The sequence below is a fragment of the Thunnus maccoyii genome, chromosome 14, assembly GCF_910596095.1.
Source record: "Thunnus maccoyii chromosome 14, fThuMac1.1, whole genome shotgun sequence".
NCBI lineage: Eukaryota > Metazoa > Chordata > Actinopteri > Scombriformes > Scombridae > Thunnus > Thunnus maccoyii.
This window is the reverse complement of record NC_056546.1, coordinates 9,461,772-9,489,281: the sequence shown is the minus strand read 5'-3', so window position 1 is coordinate 9,489,281 and position 27,510 is coordinate 9,461,772. Positions and strand designations below refer to the sequence as shown.

The 27,510-nt window shown below is 38.6% G+C and overlaps 1 protein-coding gene across 10 annotated transcripts in view; it reads right to left on the bottom strand.

The window, feature by feature from the left end:
• Positions 1-27,510, bottom strand: part of camk2g2 (calcium/calmodulin-dependent protein kinase (CaM kinase) II gamma 2) — a 79,477-nt gene that overhangs the window by 42,369 nt on the left and 9,598 nt on the right. For all 10 annotated transcript variants that reach the window (XM_042432565.1, XM_042432569.1, XM_042432570.1 and 7 more), the window contains exon 3: positions 1,620-1,679. In XM_042432565.1, the coding sequence (XP_042288499.1) occupies positions 1,620-1,679 (60 nt within the window). The remainder of the gene's footprint in view (positions 1-1,619; positions 1,680-27,510) is intronic.

Genomic DNA, 27,510 nt, shown 5'->3' with positions numbered 1-27,510 from the left:
TAAAAGTCAACTCAACACTGAACAACTGTCCAGCTGGACACCAATACGATGTTTTCAGTGAATAAAAGATAAAGAACCCCCCAAACTCTCATTTTAAAAAATTATTCTATTTTAATTGACTGATGAAATCTTATGACTGGTCCAAAATGAGCTCGGCCTCTTTTAGATGATGTGACGTTATCAATCAGACACATTCAGTGTAACATTTATTTTCGCCTCCTCGTCTCTTTTCTCTGTCAGCGGTCAAACGTACTGTGGAAATCGTCACCTGTTGCTATGCAACCAGGAGGAAGGCATGAAAAAACACTATTGTGCCAATAAAGGTCAGAGAGAGACAGAAACATGTAGACAGAGAACCGAGTTTTCTCTTATTTCTAGACTGACTGAGTTGTTTTTTTTGGCACCAGAAGGTCATTAATCAAAAAATTTACCTCTTCACCTACTTTATCCCTGAATGTAATATTTATTATAAATAGCATAAAGATTAGCAGATTCTCTGAGACATTTTCAGTGATATACAATATCTAGTGTTATATACATGCAAATGTTGCATCTGGTCTTAATGTGTTAATTCCTTATTTCAAAGTTTTGTCCTCTCTTCTAAATGACATTTTGCTGAGGACTGAAAGTTGAAACGCAGAGTTCGTCTGAACTGTAATTAACTGCAAAAAAATTAAATCCTCCTGGATTTGACCATTATAGGAGGCAGATTTCTATTTTTAATCAACTCAAGCACACAGTGGTGACAATATCTTTGTATTAATTAAGAGGCAGATGGACTCTGGACAATTGAACCCATGTGGACGAATAGATCAGTCAAGATGTTTGTCTAGAGATTTTACAGATGTCTCAGAAAAAGACAACTGCTTAATATTATTTTATAATATAAGTGAATTTTATACTGAACAATGCAATGCCAACCTGAAACTCAAAAGTCTGCTTACAGGTATTGGGGAGTACTACTGTATATGTGAATAAAAGTCATTTAAAGCCTTCTGTGAGTTGAGAGAAAGCTGTGCAAAGTCTGATAAATTGCCTCAAGTTGCGTAACGTGAACAGCTTCAGTTGGGTTGATGGCTACAAGTTTGAAAAATTTAAAGTGAGGTTAGCAGACCACTCCTCATCTGTGCTTGAGGCTAGTGGCTCCTGGCTACATTAGCCAATACTAGCATAACACACGCAAATTTCCAACAGCGATAGAGTTGCATTGTGGGTAATGTAGGCACCAGATTACATAGGACGATGGTCCTGGTTCTGCTGCATCGATTTTTGATCCTTTTATTTACTGTTCATTGTGAGTCTGATAATATTATAGGATTTAGAAAAGTATTAAAGGAAAAAATGTATTGTTTTTGCAATTACTGTTGTTATTTGTTATTTTTTCCACAGCGATGGAGTCTGTGAGACCCCAAACAATGAGGAAGTAAAACCAATTTCAATGAATGTGACTACACAACGGCACTGACTTTTCAGCGCTCTGATCTACAAGTCTGAGCCAAACAAAAGAAATCTGTTGTAGTGACTGAAAATTTCTACTTCTAAACATCTTTTCCTGATGTTCAGAATTAACACAGCTGCTCCACTGATCCACTAGCCCGTAGGCTCTGGAAATGACTCACCTATGTTTGGGTGTTTGAGCAGACGACAGATTCTAGCCTCCCGCTCCAGTTTCTGGTGATCTGAGGAAAGAGAGGGGAAACAGGAAGGACACAGTGTCAGTACTAGGAAGAGAAGCTATCAAGATACGTCGTTTTTGTCCAATATAAGAACTACAATAAGTAAAAATACAGGGAAAGAAACACTTCTTAGAAATCGACTGTGCAAGAAGAAGGGCAGCAAAACATTCACTGCATCTGACTGCAGTTCATGCTGTTCAACATCAATTTTGCAGTATTGCATTTGGAAAATAACTTTTTCTACACAACTTTTTAAAAGAATGATGTTCAAGAATCCATAAATAATAGATACAATAATCAATAATGAATGATATGTTGAGTTTTTTTTAAAGCAAAGACTTTTGCAACCATTAAAACTTGATATCCTGTTTGGGAAGCTTTCTTAAAGAAACACCTGTACCAGGGGTTCAGAAGTGCAGGGGCCAAAAATTATCAACATGCCATGCTATTGTGAAAATGTCGACCATAGCCTACAACAGCCTAAATAAACTTTAGGAGCACTTTGTTTGCCTTTACTCAAAAAGGAAATGCTTTGGACAAAGTTATATTGTCAATTAACCAACTCACATGAATTTTCAAAACGTTTACTGGCTGGTTGCCTGCGTGTGCCAAATAGGTTTTGCCTATGGGCGTAAGCGTCCCATTAAGAAACAGTCAATTCACTTAGAAAATATTCCTCCTGTTTTATGTTTCCCTGTTTTATTCTACCGAATGTCTTTGAGTGGACGGGAATACTTGATATGTCTTTTTACCATAAGTGTTGCAATTGTTTTGTGACTAAAAAACAATGTGGTAAAGTGGGTAAAGTGTGGGAGCCAATGTACTAGCAACTATGTGATTTCATTAAACATTTTCATTTAACTGTGCAGCTGTAACAGATAAACACCCTAAATTCAATTTCTTTCCCATCTCTTCAGCTCCTCTTACTCCACTCAGAACAATAGTTCTCTTCTAAAACTGACATCTTGCGACCAAACTCAAATCTCAAGATGAAAGCCTACTAGAGGGGAAAGCAAAACAGTTACAGCAGTGACAGGATGTCAAAAAGGTAGGAACACAGAGCAAGCCAGAGTAGCTAAGAGGCCAGAACAGTGGCTGCCAACTAGTATGAGCTTGCACAAGTGGACAGACAGACATTTGTATACTCTGTGTACACACACACGCACACACACACACACACACCCTCCAGCACAAGCTTTTTGCACTTAGTGAAATTAGTCTTGTGGGTCTGGCCTTAATATAATCATTGTCCAGTTAATGATTCTAATGGCGAGGGGGGGGGGGGCGTTCATGCGTGTGCATGTGCCTCTGTGCAGCTGCATGTTTACGGCAGACAGCTTGGTTGTAGGACAGATACAGTAGATACATACAGTGGATGGCATCTCCTTTTGCAGGGAGTCAGAGGTCAAGTTCACACTGGACACCCCTGCCACCCGCCAGATGCCGACCTCATGGGACAGATGGGCTGCTTACATGGGTGCACACGCTTGTGTGGGTTTGTTTTTGGTTGGTTTGCGTGACAGAGAGGGAGATACACTGGACATCCCTAATCCCCTGTCCCGTCCGAGGCTTATGGGAGGCACTGTCATGGTTTGTAGATAACCGAAAATATTGATACCACACCTACTGTAGCACGTACCAGTATACATGGTCATAGTGCAATCATGTGTGCATAAACAGAAGACATGAGTGCGCACACACTGAAACACTAGCTACAGGCTACGTACAATAAGAAAAAGTGCTGCTGTCAATGCTGTGAGCAGCGCTGCCTCTGCCTTAGTGACATTTTTATGTGTTCAAAAAAAAGCCTTCAACTCACACTGAAAAGAAGGTTGTAGCTTCAGTAATGCGGTGCATTTATGCTGCAACAATTCTTAAATGAATCAATTAGTCTATGGACAGCCAATTAATTGCCAACTATTTTGATAATCAATTTGAGTCATTTTTTGAAGAAATAAAGCTGGTTCCAGCTTCTTAAATGTGAATATTTTCTGGTCCCTTTAGTCCTCTATGATATTTTTGGGTTGTGGACTGTTGGTCAGGACAAAAGAAGACATTTTAGGTTGCATCTTGGGTTTTGGGAAACAGTGGTCAACATTTTCTGACATTTTAAAGACCAAAAGACTAATCAGATTAACTGATACTGAAAATAATCATTAGTTACAGCTCTATATTTACCAGGGAACTGGAATACGTGGGTGGTGTACAATTACAAGAAGAATTTACATCAAATCCTTTAGATTTGATTGGACCACTACAAAGTGGACGTGACTTTGCAAGTACATCGAAATGCGGAGCAGTCATGCGGGATGCAGAGGACTGTTGGCCTCCGCACACACACCTCCCTCACCTTTTATAAGATCACAAAAGAGGATGAGTGAGAAATGGATAAATAAGACCTCAACCACATTCTTTTGGAAGTGAAAACAACGTTTTTGCCCCGAGTTCACGAGGTGTCATCAAACATGTTTTACAGGAAGAGAGAAGACAGGAACTTTGATGTAAAACATACTCAAAAAATGTGTATATTTATCATGTAACAAGAGATAACTGAGCAATTAACACAAGTACACAAGATTATGACTAGTAAAATTAGGCCACTGACTTAATTTTAATGCAAATGGTTGATAGTTGTGGTTAATAGAGTGCTTCTCTAATCATTAACAGTTCAGGGTGGTGAAGCAGTTAATCACTTGGAGTTGAAAGTAAACTCCATTAGACAACTAGACAAGATGTTATGGTCAAAACCAGAAATCCCAAACTTGCACACCACTGTAGAGGAGACTAACTGAGTTCTATGTTATCAGTGAACCCCGCTAATAGGGTGGAGGTAACCCAGAGGCTTGAGCTTGTTGAAATCCCCCGACTGGCTGGAAAAACATTGGCAGGAAAAGGAATAGGAAATACTTCCTTCCTCCACAGCAAACACTGAGGGGCAGTGGAAAATCTATTCCATGACTACCATGAAAATATGTAACATGTGGTCTTGTGTGCATACAAAGCGTTTAAAACATGAAAACTCAATTGCAGTTTTACATGTGGCAATGGCAATCTCTGAGGCAGCAACAGACAACTGACACCAGCAAAGTCCTTTTGATAATTATTTATTTCACAACTATTTATTCAGAGTTGCTGTGAAATGCTTGTATTCTAATTGAAATTCAACAAAACTCAGTACTGGTCAAAACCCTCAAAATGCCATTTCTGAATCATTGTGCTGCATTTAGGACTGTTTTTAGTAGCTATAAAAGGCTCTAACGATGAGTACGAGGCAGGAAGATGTCAATTAGTGCTGAAATAATTACTCATCGGATCTATATGTCAATCAACATAGAATTAATCAAAAAATTATTTCAGTAATTGATTAATCGTTAAAGTAATGTTGCACATAAAAATGCCAAACGCTCAGTTACAGCTTCTCAAATGTGAGGATTTGCTACTTTTCTTAGTTTTATATGATTGAAAATGGAATATTTTTGTTTTTTTCTGACATTTTATAGACTATACAATTAAATCAATTAACTGAAAAACAATCAGGGGATGAATAACTTAGGGCTGCAAATAACGATTATCTGTATTTTTATTATTAATTAATCTGCCAATTAATTTCCTAATTGACCAATTAATCAGTCAGTTTATGAAATATTTTTTAAAAAGTGAAAAAATGCTCATTGCAGTTTCTCAGAGCCTTAGGTGATGTCTTCAAATTGCTCCTTTTGTCTGACAAAGATTTAAAAACAAAAAAAGATATTCAATTTAAAATTATTTAAACCAGTAAAAAGTCGTCACATTTGAGAAGCTGGAATCACTAAATGGTTTTAGCATTATTGACATCCTCCTTCCTTATACTCATTTCCATGTTTGGAATTTTTGCTTGTAAAATGACTAAAACAACTAATTATCAAAATCGTTACAGATTAATGTTCTTTAATCGATTAATCAATTCATTGTTTCAGCTCTAGAATTGACAATGAAAATAATCAGAAATCGCAGCTTTAAAGTCAGTTAAACATGTTCCCACAGTCCTGAAAAAAATTTGGTCAGATGATCCTTAATTTCACCTTGTGTATTTGTCTTTCTAGATGCTTAGTATATCCCTCAACTGTGATATTGTATACAGATTATTGGGTTTTAGAGCACTTCTTTCATAATTGCCAAAAGGCCAAAAGAATATAGAATACAGGTTGTACTTGCATTGCTAGATAAGCACTGTAAATGCATGCTCAGTTTAATCTAATTGGAAGAAAAAACAGCTGATCCATGTTTACCACTGGCTGTGGATGATTTAAAGGTGGGACATGTGGGTGTAAAGTCACTCTAATATTAGAGGCGTGAAGGTTTGTGCACTGATTTCCTGTTAAATCTGTTGCTTTCACCACCAGCGAGCTCCCGCAGTAAACACAGGAGGGATTAGAGCCCTATCTATATAGCTGACCCACCGAGCTAAGCCAATCAGCTTCAGCTTTCTATCCTGCATGTCTCTGTTCATGTAGGCCTCTCCAGTTCACTTCTATAGCCATATTTTTGGGTAGACTTCACACACACACACACACACACGCACACAAGCTTTAATATGACCAGTGTGTTCAGAGGATGAGAAATCAAAGCATTCTGCAGACATTCCACAACCTTCTTCTCACAGCTATAAATGGACTATTTTGGCTGCCTGTATTCTTAGAACTTGGATCTGCCTGGAAAAATAGGACTATTTTCAATGCTGGCCTGAGATGACGGCTTTATTATGCTTGTGATGGCAGGAAGTCTTGGCAGCTAGCTGCTTAGAAACGCTAGAAACTGACAGAGGGGTTGCAATAGAAAGATGAGAGGATAAGTACAGGCTTCAAAAGCACAAACTGTATACAAAAGAACCGAAACAAGAGACAACGACTGCGGCTTAACAGACGTTGATCAGTGTCAAATACGAAAGGTAGATGAACAGTTTAGAGGCTGTGATGGAGACAGAAACTGAATAATGACCCCCCTTGTCCTAAATCATAATAAACCAACTTTTAAATCCTACATTTTAATTGACTACACACGAGTTAGAAATAACTGTTAGGACTGTTGAGACCAGTTCAGATTTACAAACAGCCAATAAGACTCTTCTCACAGATGTGAGTCAGTGCTGAAGATGACTGAAGATAAAATGGATATTTTATTTGCTCTTTAAATCATGTCCTGTGTTCTCCTTTGAGAGAAAAAAAATAATCAGACACCAGCATTTATATTTAATATTTTTTGGTTTCATGATGGCGTCCTCTATCTGCATTAATATGTCAGAATACTGTTCATTCTCCGTCTACATAGATGGAGAACTTCTTTTCATACAGCCAATCAAATTGCTTCATTTTAAACTATATTTGCATAGAACAGTAACGTGGTGTCCTATCATAAGCAGAGCAGACGGTCACACTGAGCCTGATTGCATCCTGCTACACAACACAAGACTCACAGACTCTGAACAACAACCCACATTGACTTTCCTGCTAAAGTCTCCTTCTTAACTGAACAAACATGGACACACCTCTTGTCCTACACCTTTACTTGTTGAACAAGCCACAGGGAAAAGTGCATCGTTAATGTCAGTTTGCAGGCTTGGTTGCTATTTAGCTGCTCATCTGCAGCACAATAAACAGCATCTAAACAAACTTCACTCACTTCACGTCACTTCGGTCTACTTAGATGCTGGTTCGGTCTTCATTCTTCAATACCACAGCTAACAACATGCTGTTCGCCCATGACGTGTAAGCTACAGCACAAGTTTATTTGGTTTGCCACTTGTTGCCCTGCCAGTGTTGCCGGAGGTCAGCCTGCCAGCTGCTGTCAATCAAACACAGACACCGACACGCTCCAGCACCCAGTGAGATGAAAAGGAACATTTCAGATATTTACCCAATGACCTTTTCTTCCTTCTAACAATAAAAAAAACAATATGACAATAACTTTAAAAAGAACGATTACATTATTTTTGACTGCAAAAAAGGATGAATAAATGTGATTTCTGTTGGAATTTAAAGCAAATATTAGTTTTAATGTGGATTCTTGTGTTATTTGTGCAAATTTGACAGTTGGACTATTTGTGCAGTCTGTGTTTATTCACCCTAAACAGCCGGTGACATAAACTCACCTTTCTGCCAAAGCTAACTGCTTTTCATAATTTTTAACATGTTTGCCTATTAATGACATAATAAATGCAAATTTAAAATGTCTGTTACAATGAAGTTATTGTAGGTGAGGACTCAACTGAAGAAAATCTGAAAAACAGGTACAGTGGGAAGCTTTGAGTGTGTTCTCTAAACTCCAAAATTGGAGTTGACGCATTCGGACTACAGAGTAAAAACATTTTAACCCTTTAAACCAGTTAGGTCACGTTATTACTGTAGTGGTCTGCAAATGTGTAGAGGAAGAACTGGTGTGCAAGTTCCTTGGTAACTTTTCTTTCAACTTCCTTGTAGACTTTGCACAGGACAGAGTTTTAAGAGTCAAACTGCCTGAACCAACTCCACCCAAACACACACACACACACACCCCTTTTACAGCTTTCCAGAGAGATGTTGTGATATCATAGCATCAGTTTCGGAGAGAAGAACACGAAGCACTTAGCCCAATTGGATTGAGTGATGGCCGACGGCGTGGCACATCATCATATTCCTTTATCCAGACAGCCCTCCCCTTATTACAATCTCATCTAGAAGCTCTGAACAAACTGGAGCAGTGGATGAATGGATGGGTGGATGGATGGATGGATTCTTTCAGCCCACATCCACTATTTGAAAAATGATCCATACCCCCTCCCTAATGTACATCAATTAACCTGTGCCTCCAGGGAAAGAGACAGACAATACTTTCCAATAAATGCCAACAAACTTAACGCAGAGTAAACACAAGACTAAAAAGCCGACACTGTTTTTTGGGGGGTTTTTTGTGCTTGTGTTTTTTATTTTTTCTCTACACTGTCTGCACATTTTGTTGAATAAATTGAATGTAAAGCAACATGGCTTCTTGTTCTTCTACTTCCAAATGCACCAAACTGGAATTTTTTTCCCCACACAAGACTGACCATAGCACACCAAGTACTCTGAAACAAATGTAAAAGATTTCATGACATGGCAATGGTTTCTTACTGGATTTTATTAGTGGAAATAATAAGTAGCTAATAATTCTACAGTATGCACTGGCATCACTGGTTTGGCAGACTTTGTAATAACGTGTCAGTCTGCAGCTCTGCCGAAGTCGCCTCCCATACAGAGTCTACAAAGATCACAGGTGACATGTACTGCTCTTCATCTGCTTATTGAGGTCAACCTGGCAACCTGCTCCCCAAACACAGCAGGATATTAGCAAGATGACTCGCTGATTAGATGCAAGCGGCACAAACAGAAGAGCTTCTCCATTTTAAACAAGTTTATCATGAAGGCGCTCGTTCAAAAGTCGCCACCGTACACTTCTTTCACAATACGGCAGGTTCTGAGATACATGATTTATTGCAAATAAGTCAATACATGACAAAATCTCTGACAATATTTGTGTGGTTTAAGATGATCGACTCCTCTCTTCTCTCATCTGGATTTCAGCAGCTGGACAGTAAGAGGATGCTGTTAGATAGATGTTAGTGATGAAACGGAAATCACTCAGCAGACTCACTGTTAATATCAAGTCTGCATCAATCTTCACTGAGTTGTGTTATTGTTGTGAGGTATGATAGTGCAGACTGCATTATCACGCAACAATAATGTAACACTGGGAAACACATACGCAGACATGACTTCACTGTATTGATTGAACATCATAAGTAAGTTTCAGAAGTCTGCTAATTGATTTTCCTGCTGTGCAGACATAAATGGAAACCCTGCCTGGAACTGTAGAGTATTGTAGAGAAGTATAAAAAGTACAAAAGTATAACCTGCATTGAAAAATGGTGAGGAAAACAGGTAAGGATACATTTCTGAAAGACATATAGATACTCACATGCTATTACCATGCACAAACAAGCCAGAGATATAATGTGATATATCTGATGAAGAGATATGATGACATGTCAGATGTTTTCATGCAGTTGTCTTTTATGGGAGGCCATTTTTTTGTCCCGAATGTATTTAGACTTAAAGTGGTGTACAGTATTGTATTAGAGTGCATCTATGTGCGTATTTTAGTGGTTGAAGAGTGAGTGTGTTTGTGCGTGTTGGTGCACACATCTTTATTCGTGCAAAGCCATTAGATAACCCAGTGATTCCATTTGAAGCCTTTAGCAACGTTCCAGTCAAGTCAATGAAAACAGCCCTGTGAGCACGACTAAAAGCATGGCTCTCAGCCTCGTTTCACTCACTGCATACACACACAAAACAAAATAACCCAAATACACATAGACCACTTCTGGATTCTCTAATTTCATGAGTCATTTTCTGAAACAGACACTTTGGGTGAAACTGGGTGGTCTCTCTGAGTAAAGCTCCAACACCTTTTCTGCCCAAATGAAAGAAAACTCACACTGATTTGATGGTGATACACTGAAACTGATGTTGAATGTGCTACCAATTAATTAGGTAATTTATGAAGCACTCTCAAAATAGCTTTTTTCCTAATTTAAAAAAAAAAAAGGAATTTAAATACCATTGGGGTTTTTTAACTGCTGGACAGACATAATAAAGGAACCTTAAGTCATTACTTTCAGCTCAAGTATCTTGAGATTTCCAATTTTTCTAATTCCAGCTTCTTAAATGTGAATATTTTCTCATTTCTTTCATCCTCTATGATAGTAAACTGAATATCTTTGGGTTGAGGACTGTTGGCATTTGAGGACGTCATCTTGGGCTTTGGGAAACCATGATCAACAATTTTCACTATTTTCTGACATTTTGTAGACCAAACAATCGATTAATCGAGAAAATGATTAATCAATAATGAAAGTAATGTTTAGTTGCAACCTTAAAAACAAGACTAAGGATGTTTTCAAACCTATTATTTGTTTGCTTTGGTCCAAATCAGTGGATGAGTTGGTAACCTTGTTGTGTTTTCTCACTGGATCAGTTTCTTTTCACACAGAAAAAATTCCTTGATTGAATTGGATGGAGGTTGGATCACCAAGACCACTTCCTCAGAGGGTCTCGGTACAGTTGTTTTGTTCCGCATCCAAATACGACTGCTCTGTTCAGATCTGCCCAAACAGACTAAACAAGGCAGGTTTGAAAAGAGCTAAATACTACAGCACGGTAAAATTTTCTTGGTAGCACTAAACACAAAGTTCAACTGAGGCTGGTGGGACTGTCATTAGTTATGCTAGTATTTGGTCATAGTGGTCAAAGTATTGGACAAATTAAAAATTTGATCAGATGATGACACTAAATGAAAACCTAGTGCAATTCATCCTGAAGAGGATGTGAATGTCTGTACAAAATTTCTTGGAAAACCATCCAAAAGTTTGTCGAGACATTTTACTAAAATAAACTTTTTAAAATGCTAAAGTCATGGTGGCACTACAGAGGAAAAGTCAGAGGATCACCAAAGTCATCAGGATTCATCGTTTGTGAACCATGAATGTCTGTACAAAAACTAAGCAAATTGCTGTTGAGATATTTCAGTCTGGACCAAAGTGGTGAACCGACTGACCGACATTGCCATCCATAAAGCAACGCTGCTACTGTGGCCAACAAAAGCTCTTCTCTGGATCAGCTGGCAAACAGACCGAGATAAAGTTTATGTCCTCAATCCAAGAAATGGAAGAAAACAGGATGAATTTTTCATAAGTACAGTTGTGTGTGTGAGCGGTTTGTAGACAAAGCTGCTAGAGAGAATATCAGCGATGAAGAGCTTGCAAAACACTGCAGGTAATGTCTTCTTATCTCAGCGTTAGACATGATAAAATAAGGACAAACTGATATGAGAGAAATGAATGACAGCCTGACAGGCAGACAGAAAGAAAAACAGACAGAGACTTCGGGTCAGTGTGGCCCAGAGCAGACAAGACTATAAATAGATCCAATCCTCCTCCGGCTTACAGCCCTGAATCACACTGACCTGGCCCGCCCTGCATCACCAAGCAGAGAGAGCGAGACACAATGAGACAGAAAGTCAGAGACAGAGAAAGACTGACAGATGGAGGCGAACACAGAAATGAGAAAGACTGATTTTGTGAATCTCTCTTTCCCTTCCTGTCACCGCTTCCTCCATCAGCAAGTAACTCCAGTCACTGTGAGAGGTCAGTCCGGTGTCAGTGGGCCAACGCTGAGGCTCGTGTCGCCTACTCAAAGCCAACAGCGTAATGATATCAACACAACGAGGAGGATAGTGATGGAGAAGAGGATAAGGAAAGAGATAACGATACAAGTTGATAATGTCACAATTATAATGACAATGGTGATGATAATGCCTTCAGGCTGATATGAAAATACGATGAAACAACAGTGGTAAAGCTGGTACTTGTTGTGTTTTCTACTATTTGCAGCCAGTCAGGACTAACATCCTCAGAATCCAACATGCTTTTCCACCTCGGACCACCTGCTTCTTCCATCAGTCCTCTGTTTTAAAGTATAAATTAAAGTTTTGGACAAATTAAAAAGTTGACCTGATGATGGTGCTAGATGAAAAGTTAAAGGATCACCAAAGTTAGTACAATTCATCCTGAGGGGAACATGACTTCAATCTGCAACAAACTTCAATCCATCAAACAGTTGTTGAGATATTTCAGTCTGGACCAAGGCGGTGGACTGAATGACAGACATTTCCAAATTACACCACAGTGCAAATATATAACTAATCTGGCTCTCCCCTAATAAAACAAAGAGCTCTCATTCACAATTTTAAATGTTACAATCACAAGTTATGTATAAAATATTGCAATGAATGTATAAAACTTGACTACCTATAAACTGTTGTGTGCATCAGTCCAGGTGCACAAATAAACAGGTGGTAGGGACCAAACACCACTGTACAAAAAAATAACAACCATAAAACCACAGTTTTAAGGTTAACACACCTACATATGAGCAAAATAGTAGGTTTTAGGAGTTAACCCATATTACAGGTTTCCAAGAGGACTCTGAACAGTCAGACGACAATTAGAGCACATTACATCTGCATTTCTGTTGACAATCAACAAATACTTTAAAATTAGCAGACAGTATCTCACAATATTGTACACATCATCTTTTAATGTTTACGCTTGATATTTTGTGCTAACATTTCACAGGATATTTACTTTCAGAAAACAACCAAAGGCTCCATGGAAAATAGTGCTGTGACACGCCTTTCCCAATTATCCCTTGCGCTCACAGGGATAGCCTTAGTCCTAGTCTGAATTACTGCATTATACAACCTAGCTACATATGTTTAGAAAAACCTACTTCTCCTCCTCTTCCTGATGGCATACAGTGATGCAAAAATCAAACAGCTTTCTTTTACTTTTAATTAGTCTATCCTGACCTTTGCATTTATGAACAGTGCACAGCTTTGCACAGCTGTGGAAAAAATCACTCCTTTATTCCCACTGCAAAACCTCTCATGCATACCTCATCTACAAAACATTGTCATTCAAGTCTAAATGGTTGTGACCCCCGTGCTGCTCGCTGTCTTAACACAAGTCATGTGTTTACATCTTGAAATGTGTTGCAGCTCAAGTTTAACTTATGATTATTTGAAGAGGACTAGTTCTTACATGCTTTTCTGCGTTCAAATTTAGGATGAAAATCAACAGCACAGTAGTCAGTGTGTTTGTGTGTGTAGGGGTCTGAGAGGTATCAAAGTAGCTGAACCAAAACATGAAGTGACACACTGTGTATACTCCTTCTCTCTCTCATTTTGTTTTTCTGTATTATGCTCTCTTGCACTTTCTCCGCTCGCCTGTCTGTACGCTAAAACTGTCTTCAGTCGGTGTGTGTGTGGCTTACTGGGTGTGTTGAGCCATTAAATGAAGCTTAATCAGACCTCAGCTGACCTGCTTGGAGACACCATTAACATCGAGTTGCTGCACAGCGTTGTGTGTCCCTACCAGGACCCCTAACAGAGTTTGGTAGATAAAGTTCACTTAACTAACAGGATAACAAATATGACTACAGCTTCACCTCCTTTAAACTTCTTCCTGTGGGGAGATGGCAGAAGATGTTATCATCTCTTCTTTATGATCCCAAAAGCTGGGTGAGTTTAACACCCCCTGAAGGAAGGCAGCGCTCTATTCATGCTTCAACATCTTGCAGTAACACTCTCCAGTAGGAGGAAGGTATTGATGTGGAAACATTAAATATTTGCTGGCTACAGAGGGTGTTTCTTATCATCAATTGAGTACATTTAAATATGAAATTACTCTGGGCAATGGTAGCGACAGGCAGTTGTCATTATTTTCATAGACCAAAATGAAAAATTAAAAAATAATTAAATAAAATAACCAATGATTAAAATAATTGTTGCAAACCTAAATAGTAGTGTCCATAATCTGCTTGATATTTAAATTAAAGTCCAGATGGATGTGTTTATAAGTAAATAACAGACAGGAATAAACAATAGGATAACAGGTAGATTTCATGTGTTTTCCTCAGCGTCAGTTGTTATTATTTCCACCATTAACACCATTTCTCACGCACTTTTTTTTTTTCAAACGCCTGTTTTCATTTGGTTAACTCAGTGACCTTTTTTGTGGTTCATGCACAGAAAAAATAGAGCAGTATACTGTACATGCCAAGAGTAATATGAAAGATTAACATGTAATCAAGCTGTTATTCACTCTGATTAAAAAGTATAGTATGACAGCCAATAATTAGAATATTATCTTACTCTGATAATTAAATTATTAGAGTGCAGTTAAGTTCACTTGAAGATCATCTTCTAAATAGACCTGTAACCTCTTACTGGGGACGCTGGGAGAAGCTTTATGGTCAAAGTATATTGTGAATCACAAATATTCTGCACATAACCTTGTGAACTCCAGGTTTGTTTGTTACTGTTGTTTGCACTCTGCAGTTTAGTTATTCCTGTCCCCTCACAGCATGATGTGTTGAAATATGCATAGACACAAAGGACACAGCTTGATCTACATTAAACATCTTTTAAGTTAATTTAAAAATTCAGAATCTCTTTGTCCACCGTCTCACTCTGTGTCTTGTCACGTTCACTCTGCTCTGTTATAACACTCTTCCACTTCTGCCATGGCAACACCCTCCTTAACCCCCCAAACACCCCCACAAGCATCCCACTCTCATCACCTCCCTTCATCCAACCCTCTTTATATTCTAATTGACTGGTCCAAGACTACTGATTACTCAGGTTTATTTAATTATGTTAACAGCATTTTCACTTTTTCATTATACTGTAAGGAAGGACAAACGGAAAGGGGGATGAGTAGTAGGAATGGTTTGCATACAGTTACAGTCTGAGAGAGGAGGCAATATAGGACAAATTCTGAATAAACTGTAAACTAACAGTTAGCAAACTCTGTAGCTCAGAGAACTTTTCCCCCCTTCAATAACTCTTTATTGAGTTAAATTATGTACAATCCCGAGAGCAAAATGCCAGGGGGAATAAAGAGGCACAGCAGAGAGAAAATGGAGAGACGAAATGAAACCAGAACTTCTGGGTTCTGCTCCAGAAGTTAGAAAAATCATGTGTAACTACAGTAATAAATAAAAATCCAGCCTTGGAAGAAAGCCTTTCACTACAATATGTCATGTGCCTTGGCTCATATGTTTAGATAAGGATGGAAGTCTTGTGAAAAACTATCTAATATCGTTGTTTATTCAATATTTATGTTTTTTAGTGGCCTTTAACACATAAGCCCTAGATATTTGTGGGCTCAACATCATGGCTCAACAATGGAGGTGCATCCATGAGCTGGTTGAAGGGTCGGGGCTAGCTCAGACATGTATTAACAGCAAGACAGAGAGGAGTGAATGATGTAGAAATGTTTAGATAGCAACAATTACAACTAGAAAGTTGAAAAAAATGAGTTTAAAATAAAGTGTTTTATGGAGTTTTATGGATATGGACGATGGGAATGTAGTTTTTTCTTTGTTCACGAAGTAATCTTTGTTTAACTTATTTGAAATCACTGATCTTCTGATAGCAAGCGTTACAGTGGATGCTGTGTTGTCTTAGAATATGGAAAGTAAACCTCAGGAACAAGCTTCATTTAATTTTTTCAGAAAGACAGATAAAAGAAACGCAAAATGAGAGACTGCATTGAGTTACAGAAGCTGGTGGAATAGAGGCGAGACCAGACATGACATCACGACTTTGCAACTCTTTTGCAACTCTTGTTGCGCCACTTTCTGATGAGACTTGGCCCTAACAAAAAACATCACAAGCCATATACAGTCTGTCAGATCCCTAAATTTATGACGTGGATTATCAGCTTTGATGAGCTTCTAATGAGTTTTTTTTTTTTTTTTTTTTAATTGTCTCATCTGAAGTAGCTTTCCTTCTTTCTCTCTGTCTCTGCAGGGTTGACTTTGTTTTCACTAAACAGATCTCAACATGGCAGTGAACAGTGAAAGGCATGACACTCTTGCTTACAGCAACACATACACACTGTGGATTTACTGCTGACCCGTGGGCACGCAAGCTAGCATGGGCTATGTCAAATATGGGATAATCAAAATATATGCTGGAGTACACGAGAGGGGTTATTCTGCTGCAAATGAACTAAGTTGGCCACATTACTAATCTGTCAGGTCACACACTTCAAGGTAATTATTTTCTGAGGGGAAAAGGCAGAAATATCAAACTAATTTCAAAAGGTGTTATTTTGTTTTTTAGGGTAGTTTATGCTTTCCAGCCACAGTGAACCCCAAAAACTAAAGTTTACTACAGATTTATTAAATAAAACTGCAATTGTATTGGAAATTTATACATTATTGCTGAAATGATTGGTCAATTAAACATAATCAGCAACAATTTTTACAATCAGTTGATCATTTGAGTAATTTATCAAGCAAAAATACCAAACATTCTCTGGTTACAGCTTTTTAAATGTGAGAATTTGCTGCTTTACCTGGTATTATATGATTGTAATGTAATATTTTGGCACACATTAACAACCATTCCAGCTATATACTTCACACCTACTACTACTACTACTACTACTACTACTACTAATAATAATAATAATAATAATAATAACAATAATAATACAAAATAATAAATTTTCTGTTCACTTTAAGATTCGATAGGTCCACCTGATACAGGGTATTAGCTTCCCTTCATGGGTTATCAGCACTGGCAGTGAAGACAAAAGTGAGGCCATAGCAACATCTCTCTACGGTCTCCTCCTTACACATCTCTTTCTCTGTTTGTGTCTCTCTGTACCTACCGATGGTCTAACTGCTCTCTCTTTCACATGTGTTAATTTTTAGCTGTTATTATTTTGTCCATCTCTTTCGCCTCCCTGACTCTCTCTGTGCTCCTGCGCCTCTGTCTGGACTGTAACCTTCATAAGTCATACGAGATCACCACCACCCTGTTTCAAATCACACACACAAACACAGTGGGAACTAACATGTGACAGCATTCGTTATCTTCTCAGGTCCTGACTCACCATCTATACACACACACGCAGACACACAAATCCTTATACAGTACATCAGTTCTTGTGAGGACATTCCTTTGACTGCAATGACAACATACATGTCACATTTCAACCTTATTGTAAACTGATTTTAGACATGATTAACATGAAAATGTCAACATTCAATAGTTAAGTCTAGACATTTAAAGTTTAAAGATGGAAGGAGCCGCTGGTTCCAGAAGTATTTTAGTTTTCTTTTAAGGATATATTCAATGTTTCACAACATAGAAACACATTAGCTTCCTGGATAATTTAATGAAACCATGTTTGTTTGATTTGTTTGATGTCACCTTTGCTGTGGAAAAGAGGCCAGTCAGAGGAGCAAATAACTGTGTCATAGTTTCTGAATTCCACCAAATGTTGACCCAGACTCCAAAAGTCAATCCATTTAAAAGATGCCCTGTTGAGTTTTTGACCACTATAGTGCTATGAAGCTGGGTTTTAGCATTAGCAGTCATGTCACACTGTCCTGCTGATCAATTGGTGTTTGGAAAAGGGCAAAGAGACAGTAATTCACCTACAAAAGTGAGGAAGAAAAGGGTGCTAGCAAGTTAACATGGATGTAAACAAAGCAGGATTTAAAATATTTTAAAAATGGGCTTCATAAATGATCTATGAGGAAAGATTTCCATACAACATGTTTGTTAGCCCTCAAGGATACACGTACAGTGTTTTGGCAAGAAACACTGAATGTAAACATCACATTTGTTTGTTTACGAGAAAACTCTGCAGGGCACCTTAAAGCTGTTGTATGTTTCATCAGGAAATACAAAAAGTAAACTTGAGTTTTAGCTTGTATTAGCAGCACACGTTTCTGTGTAAGCAGGTTTGTGCCCTTGACTTGTTATCAATTAACCAAATACTGTTGCTCATTTGTTGGACTGATGATACAACCGAGGGAGAATCATGCTCATCAAAGCTTTGCAAGTGCTTCAGCTGGAGGTTATCTACCTGGCTATGCAGAAAATGAACAATCCAACAACTCTGGATTCTCAAAATAACTCCTCCCACTTCACAACTCTATAAATTTGCTAAGTATAAATATTAAAAGTGTTGGACAAGCAGAAATTATGACCCATTGGTAGCTCTAGATCCAAAGAGAATCACTTCGTCATGAAGATTCGTCATCCAGGGACCAAAATTTCATGACAACCCACCCAATAGTCATCCCTGAAAAAGAACAAACACCGTCCCACCAAAGAGGGAGAAGTATTTTAGATAAATGTAGTCTGATATTGAGCCGAATCCCTTGTTAACCTTCATTTTTCATTAAATTTGAACTGAGAAAATCCTGAGCATTAGTGCTGCATCATCATCTCATCATTTTTGTTCAGTGACCCCAAACTAATGTTCTTAGTTTTACTGTTATTTTAAAATATTGGATCGAAGCAGAAAGCTGCCCAGCCTGTAAAAGTTTGATGGTCCATTCACAAGTGGAAGTGAAAACACTGACATCACAGCATCCCTGAAAGTAATAACACGCTTAAATATACAACTGCTGCCAACTGTGGTTTCTTACATTGCTAATGTTTTTATTCCCCTTGTTATCTCAACTACACGGCACTGTGTCTAAGCAAACACAACGTGAGATTAAATGTAAATTAGATTTATCACAACTACTCTACCAGCTCACCACATGTCATTAAGTTCATTTGAAAGCTTATCAGCATTAGAGCTTTGTGAGCTGTGAGCATGACCCTGTCGTAATTTAAAGAGAACTTAAAATGCTCATTTCCAGGTCTATATTTTTATTTTTGGACTCCTTATTTATCTTATACTGGCCCTTTATGCAGCCCCTCAGTTCATCCTCTGTCTCTAACAGGCAGTTCTAGCTCCTGTCTCTTTAAGGCCTCCCTCCTGATGAGCCCACTCTGTTCTGATTGGCCAGCTTTCCTGAAGCCTGCCGAGGGGCAGCCGTATCAGAGTTGTGTTAAGTTACTGTTGATGAAAACTCAACATTTCCTGCTTTACTGCTTCATATTAAAAGCTTTTAAATACTAAATAACGAGAGACTTTAAATTGTGAAGAATTTACAGGAAATGAAACGTGTTCCTCACCGAATTAGCGTAGCTTCATTAGCGATGCTAAAAAAAACGGTTGAAACAACAACACATGGACATAGATGGAGCTATTTGTTCTGCGGATCAGTTAGAAATAATGCAGGGAGCAATAGTACAAGCAGAAACAACCACAGTGATGATGATGTTTGATGAAAAGCCGCAGAGGACCAGCACACCTCCAGCAGGAAACTTATTTTACTTTGCCCTGCTGTGTAAAACAAGTTAGTGACACTCAACATTTCCATGTTTCACATTAAAAGCCTTCCAGCAGCTCCTGATAGGCTTATAATGTGAAGCATCTGCAGGAAGTGCATTGACTGTAGCTTCACAGCAATTGAAGAAAATGGCAAAGTAAAAGCGATTAGTGAATGAAAACAGTATTTGTATGTTGAACTGGTGCAACTAGTGCTGTGGAGATGTGCATTATTATGCTAAATTTACCATGTAAACTATTAAAGTGCATGAAATTCCACCCCTAAATGTTTTTTACTCAGCTTTTACTGGCAAACAACCACTATTTCTTTGTGCTGGCTTTATTTGAATAACAGCTTTTACTGGAGAATTAATGGTATGACAGCAGTGTTTCTAATACTGCATGTTAATTTTGCAGTTGAAACATCATAATCACTAAAAGAATGTTTAAAAATGTGTGATAATGACACCCAAATAAGTGCTAAGAATAGATCCGGAGGCAAATACTGGCACCTTTATTCCAGCTCATAAATAACACTGCCCAGGTTCACAGCCTCTATGTGTCAGAGTGCAACCTTGATCCTCGCTGATAACTAATCACTGATGAGCGGCTGCTCCAGAGAGAAATGCTTCAGCCCTGACAATGACCAGCGCTTAGAGTTCACAAAACACACACACACACACCCACACACATTATCTCCTGGTTATTCCCTGAGAGAGGGATAAGGAGCTCCATTGTGTGTTGAGACTGGCCAATGGCGAGACGTGACACACATGACCACACATCCACAGTTGAACAAAAACTGAATGCAGCCAGTAAAGCTGTGTAAAGAGTGACAGCTGATGTGGATCATGTCTGACAGCTAAGCAAGCAGTGACTGTTGTACATTCTGTGTGAGTTAATCCTCCTCAACAGCAAATAATTACACTATTTTAATATTTGACAGAATGGTTTTAACCTTCCTATTAAGCACAATCTGGGATGTTAGATATGCATCTTGGAGCTTGTGGAGAAAGTCTTGTTTGTTGTATGAGCAAAAAACAACACGAACACACAGGATCAGATGTTACATAGGCTTGACTTGACACAGTGCAGGCTTACAACACTATGTAAGCAATGAGTTGTATGTGTGCCGTCAAGTAGGTTGGGATGGATTATTCTGCTTGCATCTACACTATACCATGGCCACTTGCCAGTTAATATAAATAATTGTTGTATATTTATATTTTCATTCACAAATATTGCTCATCTTTTGAAGCTGTAGCCATGATTAAAAACATACATGTGATCAAAATATTTTGACTCAGACTAATATATGCACTGTTAAAACACATTATGCAGTTCTCCAGCAGGAAGGATAGGAAACACTGATATTCTTGTGTAATGTATAATATTTTTCATTTTTGGTGTGTACTGGATTAATGAGATACTTTTTAAAATTACTCTGGTGTTTATTTTACTTATTGAAGCTAATTACTTTGAGTACTGTATTTTCTTTATTTAAAAATTATCCTAGCTCTGGATCCTTTAAAAAAAAAAAAGTGCTGACGTCAAAGTCCCGTTATTGTGGCAGCTCATTTTGTAATTATAATACTCCAGTGATCAAGTGGAGGTCGTGCTTCATTTCACAAAACCTGAATCACCCACACCAGCGTGAAAGTGTGTCAGGGCAGCTGGCCCTGAACAGGACTTTTATTGTGAGTAAATTTTTATTATGAGAGGCTGTTTTGATTGTAACCTTGGAAGCAGGCACAAACGCCCCAACAGTGTTGGTGGTGTGCCAGTTAACAGCAGTACACAGTTCAACCAAATGATACGATCACACACTGGACTCCATTGAAAACATTTATTGGGATACTACAAACTGTTGTTAGATCTGCAGAGCAGCTTTCAGAGGGGATCATCAAATGATTTTAACTTGGCCAACAGCCTGCGAGCAAGTGCCAATTGTTAAGGTGAATCTTCTATTAAACACATAACTGACTGGGTATTACACAGAAGAGAGAACAATAAACTATGTGTATGTGTCTTCGACTATGGGTGTGTTTGTGTGTGGCTGGTCAAATATCCTCCTCTTGGGAAAATAACAGCCTTGTGCAAAGAGCCCTTAGTGTAAATGTAGATAATGACAACAAAGGGTGAACCAATATTTACACAGATGACTTCATGTTGTGTTAGCGTGTGTGCACGTGTGTTTGCATGTGTTTATGTGTGTTTATCTTTGCATTTAAAGCTGGAGTGCGGGACTTTTGTCTCCCCCTTCTGGCAGTGAGAGTGATTTTTAAAAACACTGTCAACACATAAGCTCCGTCATAACCTTCTCCATTGTTACTGTTGCGGCTATAAAACGGTGGATAAATTGTTTTTAACTTCACTCAACCCCCGCGAAATGACTCATTTCACTATCAGAATTTGATCCATTCGGTCTGATAACATTTGGAAAGTCTAGACGAGCCGCACGATTAAATTATTTTATCGCCCTTCAACCGGAAGGTAGCCGGCTCTGCCGGCGGAAGTCTGCATTCACACGACCAGCACGTGAATGTCACACCTGAGACCAGATCAAAAACTCCAGTATACTGTGAAATACAGAGAGATTTATCTGGCGGTAATGGGCTTAATCAGCATTGTGTGAACTTGTTTGGCAAGGGCTTAAATGTAAAGGACGTTCATTTATATGTAAAAGTTCCGCACTGCAGGTTTAAAGCATAATTGAGACATCAATGTGGTTTCCTGGTTCTGGTTATATTATACCTGGTTTGCATCTTGTAAAATGAACAGTCAAAAGCATACACCATTAAAATGATCAGATATGCAAAGTGACATATTGTAGGCAGAAGCGTCTAGTTCCTGGATAATAACCAACTTCAAAAAAGGAGATGACTAAGTGAAATGAGAACCAGAGCATGATGTGGTAAATGAAGTTAAACAAGGCAGAAACAGCAATGTTTAGAAATATGTCATTCATAACAATGAAATATGTCCTGGCAGTATCAAAAATATATACATAAATTAATCATTAAGGCTACCATGCCTGGCTGAAGTACTCAAAACATCAACACTGGAAAAAATCTAAAATATTTTCAAACTGACTTACTTTTCATGTTCATCTCTGTTCCAAGGACTAAACACATCAATCTTCACCTATTTAACAGTCTCCAACCTCCCTTCACAAAAAATAGCTGCAGATGGAAACTGATCAGATCTGTGTGAAGCAATGAAGAGACTGTAAAGCTCCTCAAATTAATACATAAAACAAATATAAATGCCATATTTCCATCATGTCTTCTACATTGTTTTCACTGTTTGAGGTTTGACTAACACTCTTTTAATCATCTTATTGCACCCTCTTCTTCTGCAATGGTTCGATGCCCCCTCGACTGGAAAATTAGCGCCACCGGCTGTTTACCTCGACGACCCAAACAAGCTCAAATATTCGCATAACGTGGGTGGATGGAAATGCGCGTTAATTTGACATTTCTTTTGACAATTTAATGGAAATTCAGTTAAAATTTTCACTATATTTAGATGGAAACCAAGCTAATGAGCCACACCGTTGCACTGGAGGACATGTTCCTTCATTACAATGACAGGGGAATTAAGTCATTCTAACATACACAGTCCTAGTTAAAGAAAAACTCTTTACCTCCATATGTGTATTAATCCATGGCTGAAAACAGTCCCCAACAAATGCACTCTTCACTCCTGTTTGAGTAACTTTTTCCAAATTCTACTCTTCCCAGCTGTTTAAGGAAGTAACTGAGCATTTTTACAATATTTTTGTGACACGATTTACATCTTTTGACTCAGGGCTGAGTGCAATAGATAGGGAACTGAAGTGAGAGACTGACTCACAATACTTTGAGTGTCTGTGTACGTGCGTGTTCACACAAGTGACAAACACCCAGACGCAGAAAGCATAGCTGATTTTTGCCTTTTCATGGGATTTGACAGTAAGAGAACAATAAAATTATGTCAGCTGTATCCCTTACGTTGCAAAGATGTTGCATCTTTTAAAAATCCCAAATTCAGTCAGGAAATCAGTCTGATAGCGCCACACAAACTCGATAGACCATATTTTCTCTAATAGTGGCCTGTATTCAATTAAAAGCCTAATAATGGCAGTGGGCGTGATCGACATGAACAAATAAAGGCCGGCCCCAATTACAGGCCGGGGAGGGAAAAAACAAGGGTGGATTGAGGCCATTTTCAGACCAAATCAGGTGTTGCTGCGCACCACTGCAGGGTTGTACGGTGGTGTGTGGGCGTGTTGGTGTGTTTATTTGTGCTCTAGAAAGTAACCGCTGTGAAACAATTTTTTTTATTGATCTGATTCACTGCTTTCTTACCAGCTCCCTAACCAACTCTCTTCATTCACTCTCTAGCTCCCTCTTCCTCTTTTTCTCGTCGGGAAATGAAAGCTTTTAATTTTATTAATAGCATAATGCAGTAACAAAAATTTAACAGAGCAAACGGAAGCAGATCAGAAAACAGGGAGGCTTTGTACTAAAATATGAGCAAATATACTTATCAAACAGAGGGAATTAGGAATAAAGGCCTCTCTCTAATATAAGCCTGCTTCCAATAAAGGCCTGGTACCCTCTGGAGTTGAGGTAAATAAAGGCCCTGGCCACTATTAGAGAAAATATGATATTGTAGCTCACCTAGTGTTGGGAAAACTAACACAGGCCCAGGCTGACATAACTTTGTACTGATCATATTCTTTTTTGTTTAGCTTACAACTATCAAAGTCTTTCTCTCCTTCTCCTTAACTCTTACAAACTATGAACTCACAAACTACACAGATTTAACTCTTTTTAAATTTGACTGAATCTCTAATGTGGCTACTGTGTAGGCAGATTAAAGCCATCAAAATGACAGTAAACAAAAAGTCACACGTTTTTCAGAGACATATTTTGGAAAACATCACTTAGTCTGATTGACAGCCATGCGTTCAGAGTGGGTTTCCTCAGGCTCAGGGACTTGAGATTTCCACGGTACATCTGACTGCACCATGTTACTATTTATTGTACATGACACCCAGTGAATATGGTGACCATGTTTATGTAATCTTGGCTGTCAGGCGTGAAGGTATGGAGGATGCACATAAGATGGCTGTTACCATGGAGACAAGCTGCTTGATTGACAGCATGATAGAGAGTGATCAGGAATGTATGACGCCTGTTATATCTGAAGAGGCTGGAGAGCCACAGACACACATGTATGATATCAAAAATGACCAATTACCAATTACTTATTTACACATTTATTACTTATGTGCTTGAAACTTACTTACTACCTACTTATTACTTACTACTTACCGATTACTTACTTACATATGACTTATTTACATACTTATTAGTTACATTATTAAAACTTACTACCTACTTATTACTTACTACTTACCAATTACATACTTATTTACTTGCTTACTACTTAAATATTTGGTGTTTTGCTTGAAAAATGACTAATAAAATTAATCAATTATCAGAAGAGTTGCCATAGTTTCAATTTTAGTACTAATTGACTGAGATAGAGAAACAATACACTGAAGACATAAAGAGACCGATGACAGAGAGCTGCTGAAAGTAAGCAAGTTTCATTCGAGCTCCACACCTTTTAGTTATAGGAAGATCACAAAGCAAAGAGCTGAGATACAATATAGATAACAGGAGGAGTCTCCACACGCTCTGTGCAATGTTCATTTATTGAGGCAAGCTTTCGGTCAATGACCTTCTTTAAGCTGCACACATGAACAAATTGTTGGCACTGTCAGAAGAGGGACATACAAACAAGACCTCCTGCATGACTCACACACACTGACGTGACCTGAACTGATAAGGAAGCGCGCACACACACACACACACGCAGATGGACATGCATGCACACACACCTGAGATTCTCTAATGTAATGTAATCCAATGAAGTGTTGGCAGGCAGTCTTCCCTATGAACCAAATTCAGTAGGTTTCCATGGACTGATGAGCATGGGAGGCAGAGTGCATGCGAACGAAGAAATGCACAACAATGACCTTGTGGTCTAAGTTGAAAACCACCTCATAGAAACGTTGGCATTTGATTCTGGCAGGAGACATTTGTTGTATTTCTCTCACTCTCTCCTCATATTTCTGTCTCTCTCTGCTTTAGGGCTACAACTAATTTTCATAATCAATTAATCTGTTGATTCTTTTCTCGATAAATCAGCTAGTCTACTGATCTACAAAATGTCAGAAAATGATGAAAAATGGCAAGGTGTGACATCCTCAAATGCCTCCTTTGTCCCGACCAACAGTCCACAACCAAAAGATCAACAAATCAACTAATCAATTAATCAGCTAATTGTTGCAGCTCCTCTCTACTTTCAACTACAGAGTAGAGGAAAAATGGCCCAAACTACTGAACAAAAAACAAATGCACAACAACAGAGCAGGAACAGCCTGAATCAAACTGAACAGCAACACTGCTGTGCTAAAATCATTAGTTGATTGACAGAAAATTGACTGTTATTTATTAAGCAGTCGCCAAACAGTCGCTGGTTCAAGTTTCTCAAATGTGAGGATTTGATGCTCCTGTCCGCTTTATTCATTGTAAACGAACTCTTGGTTGGATAAAACAAGCAATTTAAAACACGGTCATGGGGTTTAGTAAATTGTGATGAACAGTTTTGACTGTTTTCACTAATATTCAACAGCTAAAATGACAGAAAATTACTATTCTGATAATCAGCTTATCATTTTTTAAAGCAAAAATGTCCAAATTTAACTGGTTTCAGCTCCTCAATTGTGAACATTTGATGGTTTTCTTTGTCCTATTTGATTGAATATATTGGGGCTTTGGACAGTTGATCAGACAAAACACAATAATCATTGGTTGTAATCCTAATATTACTACATTTTTTTTATTTCATATTGTTAGTTGCTGTCTTGGCTTGTAGATTCAGCTTCTAGTGTCAAATCCTTCCCCTCAATCAACACCCCCTCTCCTCGTCCAGCACTATATGGCAAATGAAAATTTTATTCAAGTTGGCTCCTACACCATGCCATATGCTTCGGACAGGGGGGATAATGATGAGCAGATAGGACAGAAAAGAGGGCAAGATGAATATGACAGGAGGGCAGCATTGGAAACACACTCAAAGCCACCCTCAGTTACTGTCCTGCACCAAAGCCTTGATAAGAAAAGAGGAAGGTTTGCATGCTGCGGGAAGACAAACCATGCATGTGTTACCAGTTACAGTGCGCTATTTCTGCTTTTGAGCATATAACCCTGCCATCTCATTCTCTTTTTCCAGATCTACATCTTTCTCTTTCCATATATGACTCTCTCACTCTCTCCCTCTCATCAAATATTCACAGTTGGTCTCATTAAACATTCACCGCGCAGCGCTGCTACGTTTATCTACCCTCCGCCAATCAGCCTCCAGCGAGTGCACTAGAAGCCCACCAAAAGCCTGAAAACTAAAATACACATACATACACACACACACACACACACACATCGTCTGCCTGCACAGCCTGCGATGCGGCAGCCTTGCAGAGAGAGGGGAGGAGATGACAAGGAAGAGGGAGGAAGAAGTGGCATAAGAAAGAAAGAGACAAAAAAGGAAGGGAATGGCTACTGAGGGAGAGATGAGACACATGAAAGAAAATCGGATGAAGAAAGGAAGCAAAAGAAAAGGGAGAAAAGGAGTTTGAGGGTCCGCTCTTCAGCTCTTGTCCATGTTCACCGAGAGCAGAGCAGCCTTGCACCTCAATAATTCAACAGTGAGACGAGTGCCGCCAGTCCCCCCCTCCCCACCACCCCCCCTCTCTTTCCCTGACATCACAAGGCCTTACCTAATAACAGTGTAAAAATACACTCCCTTCACAGTTCAACACAGTGCGTGATACATAATTGTTGCTAAAAATAACATGAAACACTGTAGAGATAGATCACTCTGCCAACAATCTTCTGTTTGGGTATTAATTACATCTCTGGATGTGGAGTCACCGTAAATTCAGGTGTTGCATCTCAAAATTACTGACTTTGCATTAAC